This window comes from Agelaius tricolor, unplaced genomic scaffold, assembly GCF_023055355.1.
Source record: "Agelaius tricolor isolate 1412-34295 unplaced genomic scaffold, bAgeTri1.0.p SCAF_49, whole genome shotgun sequence".
Classification (NCBI taxonomy): Eukaryota; Metazoa; Chordata; class Aves; order Passeriformes; family Icteridae; genus Agelaius; species Agelaius tricolor.
The window spans coordinates 1,634,884-1,653,174 of NW_027269309.1; the positions used below are offsets into that span (position 1 = coordinate 1,634,884).

Genomic DNA, 18,291 nt, shown 5'->3' on the forward strand with positions numbered 1-18,291 from the left:
CAGGGCTTGGATCAACCTGGTCTAGTGGAAAGTGTTCCTGCCCAGGACAAGGGTGGGACTGGATGAGCTTTAAGCTCCTTTCAACCCAAACCATTCTGTGACTCTGTGATGACACATAGAGAACCCAACATCCCTGGCTGTGGAGTACAAACAGATCTTGCACTGAGTTTTAAGGCACCAACAAGCATTCCCAAGCCCCAGAGCCCAGCATCCCTGTGCTGAGCCATGGCAGCATTTCCATAATGCTCCAAGTCACTTGATCTGCATCACTTTGCATCAATTTTTCCAAGGCAACCTGTGCCCTTCCCAGCTCTGGCCAGCCCCGGTGCTCCAGATGGGGCTCAGGGGTAGCACAAGGTGTGAGGAGCTGAGAGGTCCCATCCTGGGGATAATTTTGGGAACTGGTTAGCAAAGGTGATGCCTTGGTGTTCCTGAACATGGTGGCGCCTGTTCAAGGTGCAAGGCAGGTGGCAGAGCAGGCAGGAGGAATGCAGAACCTCCCCAGGGCTGTCTGTGGAGGCAGCACATCCCATCCCCATGGGTCCCCAGCAGGATGGGGCCTCTCAGCACCAGCCCTGGCACCAAGGGGGGTTCAGAGCAGCCTCAGCTCATCTGCTGTGGGCAAAGCTACCACAGGACTGGGATGGGATGGGATGGGATGGGATGGGATGGGATGGGATGGGATGGGATGGGCTGTCAGTGGGAGACAGCACATCCCAGCTCTGGGTAGAGTGGGGAATGGGGAGGAGGCACTGCAGCCTTCCTGCCTGGATGCAGACCTTCCTCCCCAGGGATATGGGCATGGAACATCTCCCTTCAGTGGTCTGAGCTGCAGAGCCATCCCAGTCAAGGTTCCCAGGATGAGGCAGGAACTGGAGGACATCCCTGGGAGGGATGGGCTGTTTGCTCAGCCCTGTCCCTCCTTCCTGCCACCCTCTCTGCTCTGCTCTGTCCCACTCCCCCCACCTTGCTGCCCCTGTCCCACAGCCCTCTCCTTGCTCTCAGTGCTGCTGAGCTCAGTGCTGCCACAGGTCCAGGCTGGCACCGGGCAGCAGCAGCAGGCACAGCACAGAGGGGGCTTCCAAAATGCCTGGGTGCCACCTCTCTCTGACATGACCCAGCACAGTTCTGCTGGTTCCCAGAGCATCCCCCAGCCCTTCACATTGGCTGCTGGGCCTTGGGGAGGGAAAGGGTTTTGGTGGAGGATTGAGGAGCAGAGAGGAGCATCTGTGGTTGTGCATGCACAGGATGTGGGAGGCAGGAGACACATCTGGACAGCACTCACACCTCTAATCAGCCATCTGGGCTCAGTTCCCTTGCAAATCATGGAATTATTTTGATTGGAAAAGCCCTTTAGGATCAAGTCCAACTGTTAACCCAGCACTGCCAAGGCCACCACAAACCCATGTCCCCGAGTGCCACATCCACAAGTTTTTTGAACACTTCCAGAGATGTGTTCCACCACTGCCCTGGGCAGCCTGTGCCAGTGCCTGAGCACCCTTTCCATGAAGAGCTTTCCCTAATATCCAACCTAAACCTAAACCTCCCCTGGTGCATCTTGAGGCCATTTCCCCTCATCCTGCCACTTGTTACTTGGGAGAAGAGCCTGATCCCCACCTGGCTGCACCCTCCTCTCAGGAAGTTGTAGAGAGTGAGGTCCCCCCTGAGCCTCCTTTATTGCAGCCCCTCAGCTTCCTCAGCTGCTCCTGGGGCTCCAGCCCCTTTCCCAGCTCCATTTCCTTCCCTGGATACATTCCAGCCCCTCAATGTCTTTCTTGTCACAGGGGCCCAAATGGACACAGCACATGAGGTGCCTCACCAGTGCTCAGCGCAGGGGACAGTCACAGGGGACAGCCACCCCATGGCTGGTACAGGCCAGGTGTCACTGGCCTCTTGCCCACCTGGGCAGACCTGGCTCATGTTCAGCTGCTGTCAACGAGTACTCCCAGGGCCTTTTCTGTGCATCCCCGAGGCTCTAAGTGGCTGGTGGTGTAGGGGAGGGGCCTCCCAAGCAGCAGGTGGCAGCTTGGTGGCATCAGCCTGGACACACAGGGAGGGGTGGGTGCACTGTCACCTGCAGGTGTAATGGTCACTCGAGGCCTCTGCTCCATGCAGGGCTCTGGGATGACAAAATTAAGAGCCCTGATCCAGACACATCCCAGGGACACCTTCCTTCATCCAGCATCTGTGCACCAGCCCAGAGCAATGGGGACCACCACACTTTTGTCTGTGCAGGGACACATCCTAAAGAGGCACCAGCAGCAGCAGTTCTGGGGCCAACACAGGCTTCTTGTTCCTTGAGGGCCATGTGGGGGTTGGATGCTGAAGCAGAGGGATTTGGGCACCGTCTGAGGGCAGGAGGAGGGGCAGGAAGCTGCATGTGCGGTGTGTGGGGAGCACGGGGGAGAGCCCTGACAGCTGTCACACCCCTGCCACGCCAGTTCCTCCCACTAATGCCTGTGTCATCGGCACATTACAGGGCAATTAGCTCCCGTTTGACAGCCAGCGAGACAGATGATGAGCTGCCCTTGATCAGCCTTAAACAAAGCTTTGTGCCTCGCACAGCCGGAGACTCAAAAGCCCCAGTGGAACCCATTCCTCTAATTGCCAGGCGTGCAGTGACAGCCGCGCCCGCTCCCAGCACCACAAAAGGCTCCCCAGCCCCGGCTCCTGCTTATTAGAGGCAGCTCTGGGAATTACTTGTTTAATAGACTGCTTGCAATGCAGAGCAGAGTATTTGATGTCCAGGGGAAACAGGAAAGCAGAGGTGAGCAAGCAAATACAGCAGGGAAAGCTCACACCAAGCCAGTTGTACTCGAGCTCTCCCCAGTCCTCCTTGTGCCATCTGGTAACACCACCCTTGCTCAGAGCATCCTGCCCTGGGATTCAGCAGCCTGCTCCCAAAAAGCTCAGGTGTCCAGCTCCTTATCCTGTGTCCAGATCTCCTGCAGGGAGGCCAGGGCTGCACGCACCTTGTGCCCTCCATGTACCAGAACTTTTCCAAGCCCAGGCTGGGCAGGAGAGCACTGCCTGGGAGAGATACTCCCAAAGGTCAGGACAGAACAACTGCCCTCTGTCTCCCACCTGTTTCCTGTCTTCTTTGTATTGCTTTTGTTTCCCTGTTTGTGACTAAATTAGAGAGCTGGCTTCAGGGCCCATGGTTGTGCTGGGGGAAGGCACACAGGACCCTGGCATTGGTGCTCTTGCAGGGGCTGCAGGGCTGTGCTTAGGAGGAAGGACAAAGTGCCTAAGTGCCTGCACCCTCCAAGGGCTGGCTCACTGTGGGATGAGTTTCCACGGCTTCTGGGAAAGTCGTGTATCTTCCTCCTCCTTCTCCTCCTCGGTGTGCCATGATCCCGGGCTCTGTGTGGGCAGGCAGTTTCTGTTGCACTCCTTTTGGCTGTCATGGCCTTCTCTCCTGTGTGGGGAAGCAGCAGCGGTGGGAAGGTGAAGGGAGCTCACACCAGGCCAGGAGCCATGGCTGGGCCGGGGCTGAAGCACCACTGCGGCCCCTTGCTAATCCCCTCGGCCTGAGCTGACCCCACACGGCCTTTGGGAGGGACTGCTATCATTCCCTTCAGATTTTCTCCTTCTTTTTGACCTAGATTTCACGTTCCAGAAATAGCTTTCTCTGACATACAAGCAGGAAAGGGATTAGAGGGAGAGCATGTGTGTGTGTATGTGTGTGTGCCAGGGAAAGATTTCTGTTGCATGCTCCATCAGTGTTTGCAGAGGAAAAAAGGGCACGCACACACGTTCTGTGATGTATTCATGTGTCTGTGGGACAAAAAGAAATTCATGACAGCTGTTTCTGTCCACATTTGTCAATTCAATTTTCACCTCTGATCTTTGCCTTGTTATTATGGAAACTCCAGCACCGCCCTGTGCCCAGCCAGCGCTCCCTTTTCCCCCGGAAGCCACGGCCACAGCCCCGCTCTCGGCTCCACCCCCAACCCAAACCATCCCTGTCTTTATGTGCCCGGTGCTCTTTGCTGCCAGGTTTCAGCACTCCCACAGGCAGCACCAAGGGCTGTGAGCCCCTGCCTGCTGCAAGCACGTGGCTGGCACGCAGAACCAGCTGCAGTGGGTTTGAGCCCACAGAAATGGCCAGGTCCCCGGGAAGGGGGGGCTGCAGCCACGCTGTGGGATGCTGTGCTGGCACAGACGGGAGGTGAGCACGGCTCCACGGTCCTGGCCCAGCCTGCCTTCTCCCAGCAGGGATCATCTACAAAGGAGTAGAAACAAAGGCAGCTGCCAGCATTTCCCTTTGCTGACATGGTCAGAAAGACAAGTCCTTCTTGTTGCTTGCTTTTATCAGCTTTGATAGCAGGAAAGGGAGGTGGTGCTGTCCTCGTGGGAGGGGAGAAGCCAAAGCACCAAGGGGTGCCTCAGCTCACTCAGAGCCTCTGGGAGGGCAGCACCAGGAGTCCGTGCACAGTGCTGTGCTCTGCCCGTGAGGAGAGCTGGCTGGAGGGCAGTGTGTCAGGCACACAGACTCCTGAGGTCTCTCCTCAGGCCAAGGGGCCTGGTGGCATCCCCACGTGCTGGCCATCCTTGTGACCCAGGTGAGCAGAGAGCTGCCCTGACACCACACAGTCACAGGTGCCCCTTTGTGTCCCCTCTGTTGGTGATGCTCAGCCCCTTTGTGGCTCTCCAGGGCCACAAGGCTTGTGCCATCTCTGGGGAAGTCCCTGCAGCAGCCAAGGACAGCCTTAGCTGAGACAGACACACATGTGCCAGGAGAGCAGGGCCGGGTGGGGTTGAGTGAGGCTCTGCAAACAGCCTGGAGCATTTTCAGGATGTCAGACAGTGCAGGCAAATGAGGGTTTCTTTGTGTATGTCTTGGTTTGGGTTGTTTTCTTCTCCTTCACACTTTCCCATTATCTTTTCCATCTACTGAGCCATGACCTGGGTATTTCTGAAGGTTCAGGAAGAGACTGGCAGTTCAGAGCTACGTGGGAGACCCTGAACTGAAAACAAGTTTCCTTTTTTCCTTGGTAGGCAGCGGAGTGGGGAGGCCCTAGGCTGAAGGTCCCAAGGCTCAGGACTGACTCTGTGACCAAATTCTCCTTCAGCCCCATTGTGCTGCTGCTTCCAAGAGCGGAAGCAGCAAATCCGTAGCGATTCTGTTGCTGAACGCCGAGGGCGGCGGCGGCTCGGTCCTGCCTGCGGAGCCGGCAGCGCTTGAGCTCAGCGCGCTGTTTCCCACGGCGCTTTGATCGCTCCTTGCTGCACACCAGCCCTTCTCCGAGTGCTGGGAGCCCAGCGAGCCATCAATAAATCCCAGCACCGAGGAGTGATGGTAGCAGCGAGGGGCCAGGGCAGGACACGTTCTGCTGGCAGGGGCCACGCGGCAGCACCGGGGCTCGCACGGCCCGGCCCTGCCCAGGGCCCAGCACCGCCAGTGCCCGCACCCACTGCCCGTCTCGTTCAGACGCCACACAGAGCGACTCCGGCCTCGCAGAGCTGTCCCGGGCTCATGAGCTCCATGTGTCAGGGCAGGATCTGAGGGATAGAGCTGGATGCTCCTGCAGCACCCAGCGTGGCTGTGCCCGGGGCGCAGAGCCGGGTGGCTCTGCCCAGCAGGTTCTTCCTGCAGCCCGCACGCTGTGGCAGCCCTGCTCCCCTCCACACCTCTATCCTCCATCAGCCCTGCTTTGGCAGCCCCAGGGGAGGCTCAAAGCACAGCCCCAACACACCGCCCGCACCCGCTGAGCCTCCGATCCCTCTCCCCACGCCCAGCGGGGAAGAACTCCACCAGCAAATCTAGGACCAGGGGAAAACACCCACAAAGGAAACCTCCTCGTCCCACTTGTTCATTTTCCATGTGTTTCCCTCTGCACAGGAGGGTTCCTCTCGGCGATGCTGCAGGAGGTGCGTGGCGGCAGCGCTGCGCCCCTGCACCTCCGCCCACGGGGGTCCCACCGCGCCCGCTCCGCGGCTGGAGCGGGGAAAACGGGAGGGCTCCTTCAGCCAAACCCGCGTTTGCGCGTGGGTGGGACCGCGGCCGCGCTGGGGAAGATGTCACCGAGACAAGGAGACAAAGCTCCCGCGTGGGGTGGGAGCGGCGCCCGCTTTGTTCAGCAGCGCTCGGCTCCCCCCGCGGCAGCGGCGCTGAGGTAGCGGTCGCCGCCGCCCGTGTCCCCTCTCGGTACTGTCGGGGGTCCCGCCGCGTGTCCGGCGGGGCGGAGGGACCCGCGCGGCCGTGGGAGCGCGGCGGGGCGGGCGCGGGGCGGTGCCGTGCCCGGGCGCGGGGCGGTGCCGGGGCGGTCCCGGGGCGGGGCGGCCGTTTAATGCGCGGCCCCGCCCGGGCGCGCGGCCGGAGCGGCGGGCGGGCGCGGTGAGTGCGGCGGCGGCTCCGCGCGTCTCCTCCCTTCTCCAGCGGCGGCCGTACGAGCAGCCGGAGCGGCCCCGGACCGCGAGCGGCCCCGCCGGCGGCTCGTCCTCCTCTTCCTCCCCTCCGCGGGACCCAGGCCGGGCCGAGCGCCCTCGCCCCGCGCCCCCCCCGTCTCTCTGGTCCCCTCCGCCCCTCTTTGTGTCTCCCATGGCTTTGTGTCTGGAGCTCCTCAGGCAATGTGAGTGACCGCGCGAGCGGGGCGCCGAGCCGGGCCCTGCATGGCTGCGGGCGGGGGTGCCGCCCCCTCCCTCCCTCCTTCCCTCGCTGCTGCCGCTGCTCCGCCGCTTGCCGGGCCCGCCGCCCCTTCCGCTTCCCACGCGCGTCCCGGGCCTCCGTGGGAGCGCCGGGGCCGCCCCGCTCGGTTCCGGGCCGGGCTGGGCTCCGGGGGCCGCTCCATCCTCCTCCTCCTCCCCCGCATGCCGCCTGCGCCGCGGGAGCCGGGCCGGGCGGGGGTGGGCGCTGCCCGCTGCCAGCCCCGCTGGAGCCGTCCCCGGGGGCCGCGCGGGGTCAGGCCGGTGCCCGGCCCGGGGCTTCGGGCCCTTCCGGAGGCTCTGGGTGCCGCAGGGAGGGAAGCGGCGCTTCACGAAATGGGTTCCCCGCCGGGGGACACGGGCCCTTTCTTTGGAGAGGCGTTCGGATTCTTCCTCCCCTGGTGAAGAAAAGCGAATTGTCTGGGCGAGGCACGGAGCTGAAGGCTGACATTTCGCAGCGCAGCGAGCTGGCACCTCCCGCCCAGAGCTGGCTCTGAAAAGTCTCTTTTTTTAGCCTGGGAGAACAGGTCCTGGCTGAAGGTACCTGGTGTGGCAGCCTAGGCTCGCCCTGTGCAGGAGTTGAGGCTGAACCCCTGGGGATTTAACTGCAGGTGCAACCCGGCTTTAGTGTGCCTTGCAGGACGGTGAGGATGTTGCGGTTGGTTGTGAGCAGTCAGTGGATGTAGCTCTTAATTTCTACTCCAGGCTTGATAAAGAGGCTCAAAAAGGAGGATTGTTTGCAGGATGCTGTTGGTAGTGCTAATATCACTTATTCTGCCAAGACCTTGACCCCAGGGTGGGCAGGAAATGTCTTTGAGATGAGAATGGAATTAGGACCTCTGAATCCTAGGCTGTAGCTTGTCACTTGGGAGAGGAAAAGAAGAAAAGAGAGGAAAAAAAAAAACCCACAGCATGTGGCATTGAATCCTAAAATAAATTCCAATCATGTGGGATGATAACAAGCCAGATTGCCAAGTCGTGTAAGTTGGCAGACTTGATTCCAGAGGGTCCAAATTACTTTGCTGGTAATTGCTCTTCCAACAGGCATTTGGTGCTATGAAGTTACATGTGCTTGAAGGCATGGAGAAAGCTGTAACTATTGATCAAATTCAGTCTCTTTGGCTTTCAGATAAGTATTGATGTGTGTTTGCGCCCAGATACTTGGAGGAGGGTTATCTGCAGAATTTGTCTGTTGTTGGCAGGTGTGGAAAACCTAAAACCTCATCTTTAAGGTGCAAATGCCGAACTGCTGCATGCTAATTTTGCATCTAGCTTGCTACTTCGTCCCACTTCTGTCATGGCAGTGTAACTTTGGGGTGCAGCTGAGGGCCCCAGGATCTGGGGAAGTGCTGGAGTGTAACTACTATGCACTGTGCCAGCCTGGAAAAGACAAGGAGACCCTGGGTAGCAAAGGTGATAAGGGAAGAACTTGGTTTCTGTGAAGTGTGGGTTGTCTGTCTGTACAGTCCAGTGGGATCAGCAAAGCACAGTGTGCTGGGAGCCCCACAGGTCCCTGTAGCCAGTGTCACAGCACATGTTGTCAGCTTGCTTTGCTCACAGCTCTGTATGTCAGTGGTTGGGTGCTTGATCTGTGTGTGGTGTGCAGTTTGGGTTTGTGGACACTTCTGACTGCTCAGCTCGAGGTTATTCTGCTGCCCCAGCTGATGTACGGGAGACCTGCTGCTCTGTGAGCATGTTCCCAGCCATGTGTGCTGCCAGAGCAAGAGAACTGTGAAAGCTTTCATGGGTAACTAATGACAGCCGGGCATTTACAAACAGCTGGGTGTCAGGTCCTGTCTCCTGTATGGATTTTCTTGTTGTTTGAGCCCAGACTGGGATGGTCTGGAGTGAGCTAGTCACTGGATTGTGTGAAAGTCACCGTGACACTTTAATTTTTCTCATAACCCACTTCATGCCCACCTGCAGAGCCGTGGTACAGCAGGGCCTGGTTGTGCCTCTTCAGCTGATACTCTTGCTCTGTGCAACCTGCACAACAGCCTCAAATATTTTTAATGGATTGAAGAGGCATAATTGGATTCAGAGCAGTGCAAGTTACAGGGACATATGTGAGTTGGAAGGATTAAGGCTGTGCAGGCGGGTGGCCTTGTTCAAGAAAAATCCCCTGTAATTTCTGCAGTGAAAAGTTGTCAGTGCGTTTTCTATCAGAGCAGATTTAAAAGGGAGGGGAGCAGTGCTAAGTATGATTGCTGTTCGCTGTGAAAGGCGATTAGAGTTCAGGCGTTGGATAAAGTTCTGTGAGAGCTGCAGTTGGGAATGGTGAATTTGGGTCTCTCCAAAAGCGCTCATGGAAAAATGAGTTTCTTTCCCTTCTCTCCTGGTCTCCCACATAGACAGAAGAAGTGGGGTGCAGAATGACACCAGGGTTTAACATAAGCTGCCTTTAAACAGGCAAAAGTTAAACTATTTGCAGATGGGCCAGTTTAGGAGAGGAGAAAATATTCAGAAATTCTGTCCACTTCAATTTATCTTGCAGAATTAATTAATTGCTGGCCCTTTGGTGCAGATCGGTGCATTAAGTACCAACCTTCTGTCCCCTGGAGAAGCAAGAGGAAACAACTTCTGCTCTGCTAGGGTCTGGCTGGTGAATGCAAAAGGCACCATTGAAAAGTATTTGTGATTTTCACTGAAAACAGCGAGGTAAGTGCTCAGATCCATCTGCCCACATGAGTCTGGTCTCTAATTAAATAAATGGGCAGCATTAGGTAGGCCAGTCCCAGTGTTGACATAGCTCAATGTGGCTGCTGATCTGCTGTCACAGAATGTGACAAGCATTGCTGAGGGAGTTAATGGTCCCCCAGGTCTGGAGACTGCTCCATTTCTGTAGAGGACAGGGCTGTGGGTTATGCACTGCCAGGCCTCTTCCCAAATTTCTGTACATCTAAGAAAGCAGCTGAGTTCTGATTCTCTCCTCCTTCCTTCCTCCTTAGCCTTGCAGTGTGAATTGCCAGTAAAGGCAGAGGGGCACATGCACCTGCTGGCACACAGGCAGGGTGCTTGATGCCTGCACAGGTGCTGCAGCATCCCCTGAACAGACTGTGCATGCAGAACTGGGTTATCCCCTCTGCTCTGCATGGTCTAGGGGGGTGCAGTTTCTCAGTTTCTCTGGGAACACCAAGAACATGAAACCAGTCTCTAAGGGGACTCACCCGAGCCAGGCTGTAGCTTGGTGCATCAGACAGCAGTACTTGAAAAGGAATGTGCATAAGTTTTAAACCTTAGCACTAGTATTTACATCAAGGGTGTGTTGACAGTCAGTCTTGTGTATCCCATTTAGTGCTCTTCATTAAGACATCCAGGTTTCACTGCAGTGAAAATCTTTTCACTGTGGTGGCATCTTTTCTGAACCTAGTTCCAAGAGATCAAAGCTTAAGCTGCTGTTTTGTCTCTTCAGTTTGAAGTTTGACCAAGAAACTTGAGTGGTGAATGTTTCAAAGGTAAATTCTTACCTGTGGTGCTGGTCTGTCAGAGCTGGAATTGAAGTGGAGATCAGAAGTTGCTTATGCCTTTCTGCTGATGCACTGTCATAGTGCAACGTGATGTTTGATGAAAGCTGAAAGCTATTTAAGAGTTCATAAAAGGGAATTTTTATTACAAGTTCTTTTCATAAGATTAGTCTAACTTCTAAGTATTATTTGTCCTGTTTTGTTTCTGTTCTGGGAGTGGTTAAGATCTACCTGAACAGGGCCCAGCCAGGCATCTGCTGCATGCAGGAGGGATCTCCAAGCCTAAACTTCATACCCAGAGTGGGCATATCTAGAGCTGCATTGAATTAGAAGTTCAAATTCAGAGGTTGAAGTGTAAATGCTGCATCCCTCTTAGGCCTTACACATAAGCCAGCTACCTGTATCTGAAGCCAGAGAAGGTGTCCCAAAGGCTGCTGTGGGGTTGTCCCTGAGGGAGTGCCTGGACCCTGCTGCAGGCCCTCGTTAGGGGCTGTGTCTGTGCTTGGCTGCCAGCCTGGTCAGTGCTGCTCTGTGGAGAACAATGTGTGCAGGACAGGTCCTGGGCCCTGCCAGGGCTCTCAGGTCACTGCAGTGGCTGCTTTGTTGGGAGCCCTCCTTTCCCTTGTTTGAACCCTGAGGCTTTTCAGTCCCTCAGCGTGCCCCAAACATTTCTGTGCAGGAACTCTTCCAGGCTTTGATGTGCTCCGTTGAGCAGCTGCCAGTCTGAGCTGCCCCTCCAGCAGCAGGCCCAGACTGGGAATTCTGGCCTCTCAGCACAGCAAGCTCCCTGGCAGTGCAGGACTGCTGTAATGCCCAGCCTTGTACTGCCTGGGCTGGTGCTTTCCTGGGGAGAAGGTGGCTCTGGGGAGATGGATGCTGGTGGAATGGAGCTGGAAGACTTCTCCCAGTGCCTGAAACAGTGTTTAGTCTGATCCCTTGGAAGTATGAGGGTGTTGGGACAGTGCTTGCACCTTCTGAGCTCCTGGTTCTGGACAAAGCAGCTACTTTATTTCCAACGTATTGGGTTTCAGTGATGCTTAGGTTTGCAGCGTGCCAAGCGCCAGGCCTTGAGCAGGGAATCCTGGATGCTGGGAAGCAGAGCCCTGCTCACCAGCAGCCTGTTGCCTTGGCCACGGTGCTGCTGCTGTTGGCCTTTGTTCTTGGCACAGGTTCAGTGTCAGCGTTGCTGTCACCCTGCAATCTTCTCGCTGCTGCACGACCAGCAGTGTGGTGCCACACATTAACTTTTATCGCTGCTCCTTTGAGGGCCCTGCTGGAGATGAGTGCTGCAGAGCACCCAGGTGCTGAGGAGACGCTGCCAGAGCAGCCCTCCAGGCCCTGCTCCCTCCCAGGAGCTCTTCTCACATGAGTCAAGCACTGAACCAGGCTGGCTGGGGGAATCAGGGCTTTGGGGAGGGCAGCCAAAAGGCCTGATGGAGCTGTGGCTGCTGTCACCGTGCCTGGGTGGCTGCTGCTGTGGCTGCTGCCCGCTGTCCCAGCCGTGTGAGGCTTTGCTGGACACATAGCTCTGACAGTCACACGTTCCCTCTGACACACTGGGGCCCTGTGTGTGCCCCAGCCAGAAGAGATCCCTGCCTTTTGGGTGTTCATCTGTGGATGCTTTAATTCCTCCTTGTAGTGCATCAGGACTGATGAAATGTGCAGGTTAAGAGATAAAAGGAAGAACATCTTGAGTGGTGTCCTCAGGGCAGCGACCAGCCTCTGCTCCCAGGCAGCCTGCAACAGGATGAAAGGACACTGTCCTTAAGCTGTTTAGGTTGGACATTAGGAGGAATTTCTTCACGGACAGGATGGTCAGGCACTGGCCCAGGGACATGGTGGAGTCCCCTTCCCTGGAAGTGTCCAGGGAAGGACTGGATGTGGCACTGGGTGCTCTGGGCCGGTGACAAGGTGAGGACAGGTCACAGGTTAGACCCAGTGGTCTCAGAGGTGTTTTCCAGCCCAAGTGATTCAGTGACAGCAGGAGCCGCCTGGGCCCCGGGAGCTGGAGCTGGGAGCTGCCCGGTGCCTGCTGGCGAGACGGGCCCAGGGCGGATTTCGCACGGGGGCGGTGTGCTGCTCCGGGGGCCGCAGCGGGAGCGGCCGGGGCAGCCCCGGGCGCTGCGGGCCGGGGGGGGGGGATTGATCCCGGAGCCGGGGGGGAGATCCCGGGCCGGGGGGGGGGGGCGGTCCCAGGGCCGGGGGGGTCCCGCTGGGCCCCGGGCCCGGGCGCTGCCTGCCCTGCCCTGGCCGCCGCCGGGCGCGCTTTGCGGCCGCCGCGCTTTGCAGCAGGGCCGTAGGGCGAGCTGAGCGCCGGCCGGGCCGGGCCGCTGCTGAGGCGCTGCCCGCGGGGCCGGCTGGGGCCGGGGCCGGGCCGGGTGAGCTCCGAGTGCCGCTCCGAGAGTGCGCAGGGACACAGCCCCGTTGTCCAGGGAAGGGAATGGGGCACCCGGAGCAGCCTGGAGAGGAGGCGGCTCAGGAGGCTCAGCCGTGGTTTAGTTGACAGGATGATGTTCGGTCACAGGTTGGACTCGGTCTCAGAGGAGGCGGCTCAGGGCGCTCAGTCCTGGTTTAGGTGGCAGGATGATGTTTGGTCACAGGTTGGACTCAGTCTCAGGGGTCTTTTCCAATCTCATTGATTCTGTACCTGCGTGCTCTCCAAGGGGATGGAGGCGCTGTTCTTTCCCCCGGGACCGCAGTGCCCGGCTGGCACTGTGTGCAGTGCCCAGCACACTGGGCTGGCTGCCCTGAGCTCACTGTGGCACAGCAAAGCAGAGCCCAGGCTGAGGAGGCTGCTTGAATGGAGCAGAAGCAGGCCAGCCATCGCTGTTGGTGGCAGCAGTAACTTTGAAGCACTGTTTGCCTGCTCCTGGCAGTGCTATTTGTGCACTTACCTTTGATTTATATTTTTTTGAACGGCTCTGAATATCTTGGGTGTTGGGGGAGGCAGCTCTAAAAATAACTTTAGAGGCTGGTTATTTCCAAAGCCATTTTTTCTGCCTCTGCCTGTTTCTTTCCCTTCTGTAGCTGATGCTTTTTCTACTGCTGCAAGGCCTGGTTCACAGAGAAAATCATGTTTTCTGCTCTGTGCTAGTTCTTGCTCTGTTAGCAAACATGCTCTGGGTGTGGGTGATGGTGTGTGCAGGCAGCAGGTGCATGTGATTGCAGATCTGGGTGAAGGAGCTGGTAAAGCAGGAACACAGGGTCCAGAATATACTAAAACATGAACACAAACCTTTTGAAGGGTCTCTGCCGTTTAGAAATTGGAGCCACTCAGGTGCAGCTCTGCAGAAGCCGTGTGCCAAAAGCTGTGCTTGAACCAGCTGTGTTCAGAGGTGACAGTGGCTTGAGGAAGTGCCATTGTCCCATTTCTCAGCCGTGTGCCACAGGATGGCTCATTTTTAATGGTGAATCCCAGCAAGAACCCCAGTCACTGTTAGTGCCTTACCTCAGGTTCTGCTGCTGCATGTGAAATAACCTCACCTGACAGATGCAGGGGCTGGTACAAGGGTTATGTACAAAGACTCACTTGAATGGGTTAGGACCAAAAAATGCTTCTGCAGAGGTTGAGGGCACCTGTTAAATCTAATTTATCCTAATTCTTATGGTGCTTTTGAGCATCTTTTTTTTTTTTCTAAGGCAACTCAGTTTTGGGCAGCTGTGCCTCTTATCACAGAGCAGCTGCCAAGCAGATTGCTGCCCTGCCTCCTCATGCCATGGGGGTGCCAGGACCAGGGACCTGTGTGCTCTGCCTGCCCTGGCAGCATTGCATGCCTCGCTTTCCCATGGAATTGCAGGAGAGGAGCACCACAGGGCTGCTCCCAGGAGCTGTGGGAGGCAGCGTTTCCCATGCAGGTTTAACCTCCAGTGTGTGCAGAGTTGCTGTGCTTCAGTGGCTTTGTTGGCTGCTGCTCTCCTTGCTCCAGGTGCCCTGACTTTGTGCTGTGCCTCACACCTTCAATCTTCCTTTCTTGGGAAGTTTGTGCTCAGCTTGTTCCCTCCTGCTGCAGTTTTTGACTTGGTTGAGAAAACAAAAATCCGGTGAGTGTATGGCACGTCACTGGTGTTTAATGGGCTGAATGCATAGCCACAGTGGAGGTGCCTCAGGCTGAGAGCCTGGCTGTGGAACACTCCAAGCAGCTGCTCTCCCTGGGGAGTTCCTGGAGCTGTGTGTTGCTTCTGGGCACTCTGGAGCAATGGAGCAGCTGTCTCATCTGTGGGACTGCAGCAAGTGCTTCCTGACCAACCTGCGCCGTAGGATGGGAAGCGCGGATCAACTGGAGTCGGACTTGGCACTGTCATGGTGCTGCTGGCTCTGGCTGAGATGGCTCCTGTGTGTCTGTCATTTGGAGGTTGAAAATAAATCAGAATAGATATTTAGAGGGTCCAGATCTTGTTCATGTCATCCATTCCAAACCCGGAGTGTGCTTCATCCCTGAGGGTGGAGCCTTTGCTGGCTGAGTCACTGTGCATTGGCGGCCTGGGCTTGGATTCTTTTGTGTGTGCCCCCGCACACGTGTGTGTGCTAATTGTGGAGGCTGAAAGGCACCTCAGCTTGGGTGCTCTGCTCGAGCTCAAGGGCTGAGCAGCCTCCTGAATGTGTGAGCAGGCTCCAGGGGAGAGGAGAACTTGACAGAGTGGAGATGAAAAGTGATTTCTTGGATCCAGGCGTTCTGTGGATCTGGGAATGCAGCTAGTGGTATCATGGGTTTCCTGGTTTAGAAGGGATTTTACATACAGATATGGTTTGGGATTCACCTAGCAAGCTAAAAGCAAGCTTTTTATTGTTACAACCATGTCTTTTTTATAACAGCTTCTCTTATTTCTGCTCATTACTATGGTTCCAGCCACAAAAGAGCTTTCTTGTTCTAATTGGCCTCCTCCTGTTTCAATTCAGTTGTGTTGCTGTGTCACCATGGAGACAGTCGTGATGTCACAAGATGTGGCATCACTGAGAAGTGGCTGGGAGGCAGTGGCTCATGTTCCCCCTCACCCCATCCATCCCAGTAATCAATAGCTGGAGCAGAAAGCAGAACAGCTCAATAGACTTCAGGGAAGATATGGAGCTTTGAAATGAGCCCGAATTACAGCTGTGATTTTAAGGCTTTTACCAGAGCGGTGGTGGCAGAAAAGATCTTATATACTCTCCTTCTCAAAACTGTCTCCATCTCCTCGTGTGTTGTTGAGCTCACTTAAGTTAATGCCAGGAAGTCCCAAATGTTCAGCAGTTGCTGTGCTGTGGGCTCTGTTGTCAAATGCTTGTGGTGCTAAAAACCCAGGCCCCCACTGGGTCACATCCTGGGCATGGTGCTGCTGGGCTGGGGGACAGGTACACCGAGCTGTGTCAGCTCTGACATCAGTCAGAAAAGCTGGTGTTTCACCAGGGTGTGACTTGGAAGAGCTTTTTTGGGGCCTCCTGCCTTTCCAGCACTCCTGAGACAGCTGTCTCCTCTGTGGAAAGCACCAGTGGCGTGAGCTGGGTGATGAGACCAGGAGAGCCAGCATGGTCTGTGTGAGCTCAGCAGAAGCAGGGATTAGCAGAGAACTGGGCTTATTTCATGGCTTAATTCTACTCTGCCAAAACCAGGGGAACTTCCTGTTTCCTGAAATACCATGATTTGTCGCCAAAACACTGTGAGGATATATTCTGCCCTGTACAGTCTTTGCTGTGCATTTGTCTCCAGCTTTATCTTGTTTTAACTGTTTTGTAAGGAGTCTGGTTGAGAGCATGGCACGGTGTACTCGATCCTCTGCCTTGAGCTGTAATAGCCTACTCAAATATTAACTAACTTCCTCCTGATTAATGGGAGACAGGCTGGTGTCAGTGCCTGGCCTGGCAAGCAGGGAGCTGATGCTTTCCAGTTATTTCTTGGTTTTGTTAGAGGGCTTTGTCATACAAAGAAGCACAACACACAGAAGCTTGTTACCTGTAACTGTTCTGTTTGTAATGTTTGATATTGGGGGATGGACAAGCAGATTTCCTCTGTTTGTGGGGTGTCTCTGGGTGAGATTGGGGTGCTGTGTGCTGGTCCCACTGCTCAGCAGGGACCTGTGCATGGCACCTGCACAGTTTGGCTGGGGCTGCTCCAGGTTGTCATCTCTCAGGGTTGACACTTCCTTGGCAAGTGTATCAGCTCCCTTGAGCTTTGCTTGCTTTAAGCAACCTTGTATTCAGGCAAAAAGGACAAAACTTTGTGTAATGTGGAAGCTCAAACGCGTTGACTTCTTCAGTGTGAGAGAAATTTTTGGCTGTTTTCCTGAAAAGATCAGAACTGTTTTCAAGCAGTTCTGCTGACAGACTCATCCTTTTTTCTTTTCCTAGTTTTTCTTCTGGGTTGCTGGGTCTTCAGGATGAAAGGCTACAACAGCTCTTAGCATGAAGACAAAGGTTTTTTTTTTACCTTGTCTGTTCCCCTGAAACATTTGATACATGTCCTGTTTAGGGGAAAAATGACTGAAAGGCCAATTGCATTTGAATCATATTAATTTATACTGCTGCTGTTTTTAAAGTAGCTGCTGTCTGGCTAAAGATGCTAAAATCTGCTTTTTAACCAGCACTGCTTAGAAAAACAGAGGGCAGAGGATGTTTTCATTCTCTCCTGACACTGGTCACATCTGTCCTGGTGGCTGCAAGGCCATTCCAAGGCTACTTGACTCTGACTTCCAGCACTCAGGTTCCTGTAGAGGAGAAAATAACAGCATGAAGGTCTGGGATTGACATTGTTTATGGCTGCAGTGGGCAGACAGAGGCTGTTCAGGAAAGGAGTTAAAAACTCACCTACAAACTACACGCTTTGTAGGTTTAGCTATATTGTAGCATGTTTAACATTTTCAGTGTGTGCATGTTTAACATTTTCAGCCACAGGGAAGGGTGATGAAGTTTCCCTTAATACAGCAAAACAACTACTTCCCAAGTATTTGGAGATTTCCATGAAAGGCTATGAGTAGGTTGCTTCCTGGAAGAGTAGGTTGATTCTGTCCTTACTCATGGGCTTGTCTAAATAGTTAACTCATCAAATTCCTTTATTGCATGAATAAGTCACTGGGAAATGGTTTATTCTCTCAGAATAGGACTGTGTGGAGTTCCTTATCCCCCAGATTTGAGCCCTAGAGGATTAGCTGTTATCTGCTTTTCCTTGCAGGGCTGCACAGACCCCCCTGGGCTGCAGTGCAAGGGTTTTACCCTTGCAAATGCATTGGGTGATGTCCTTTCCCCTGTGCCAACCCCCTTCTCTCAGGACCTGCAGGTTCCTCAAACCCCCTCAGGTGAGCTCAGTTGGCCTCTGAAAAAGGAAAAGAAGGAAAACCTGAGGTGCCAACCAAGGCAGGCTGAATGCTTGAGGATGGGAACAGAATCATAAAACCTAATATTCTGCAAATTAATGTGGTGTTCTGCTGAGTTCTCTGAACTTCAGACCAGTGTTCAAACAACTTTTAAAATGTCTTTGTAGAAGAGGGTCACCTACAGGGTGGTAAACAGTGTCCAGGCTTAAAAGGGAAGAGTGAGTGGACACTGACAGTGTTTACAGAATAACTGCAAAAATATCCAAGATACAGGGAAATGGTGTTCTTGCCTGAAAGATAAATTAGTGAAAATTGCTACAAGTCTCTCTGGGCATCTCCCCAGCACTGAAGTTTCCTTCATTCCTGCAGCAGGAGCTGGTTCAGGGTTGTGACACTGAGTGCTTGTTCAGATTGCAAGTCAAGAGATTGCTTGTCTCCAGGTCCTGGCTTGCAGAAGCATCAAATTGTTGTGTGTGATCTCCGATAAAGGCTGTGAAACTAGAGCTGCCTGATCCTGTTGCAGCCATGGCCTTGTGTACTCATATACAGGTGATGGCTCCTGCAGGCATCACCCAGAGATGGAGGTTAACAAATATGGGTTTGTGCTCAAAGCAAACAGAAGGAGAGGCTGCAGAGCAGGCAGATGAGTAGAAAAGTGAAGTTACTGAATGTGGTGAAGCCTCAGGTTCCCATCTGGACAAGCTGCCACACAGAGCAGGATTTTTCCCTTGGTGTCCCTTTGCCTCTTGATAACTGGTCAGTGAAGGTAAAAGAGAAGAGAATCCTTCCTGCTGCTTTGGAGAGAAATGCATTTGCTTTTTCATTGTCTGTGCTTCTCTAAGCCCTCAGGAGAAGGAAGATAGCTCAGTGAGCCAAGGTACCTGTGCCTGAGCTC

General features: G+C 54.8%; 1 protein-coding gene across 8 annotated transcripts in view; it reads left to right on the top strand.

The window, feature by feature from the left end:
• The window catches only part of DLGAP4 (DLG associated protein 4), a 156,863-nt gene that overhangs the window by 111,253 nt on the left and 27,319 nt on the right, over positions 1 to 18,291 (top strand). Inside the window, exon 1 of one of the 8 annotated variants that reach the window (XM_071455475.1) lies at positions 6,347 to 6,575. The exons of the other annotated variants lie outside the window; for them this stretch is intronic. Coding sequence (XP_071311576.1) covers positions 6,545 to 6,575 — 31 coding nt within the window. The 5' untranslated portion in view covers positions 6,347 to 6,544. Of the gene's footprint in view, positions 1 to 6,346; positions 6,576 to 18,291 lie in introns of those variants that run through there. 8 annotated transcript variants of the gene reach the window in all.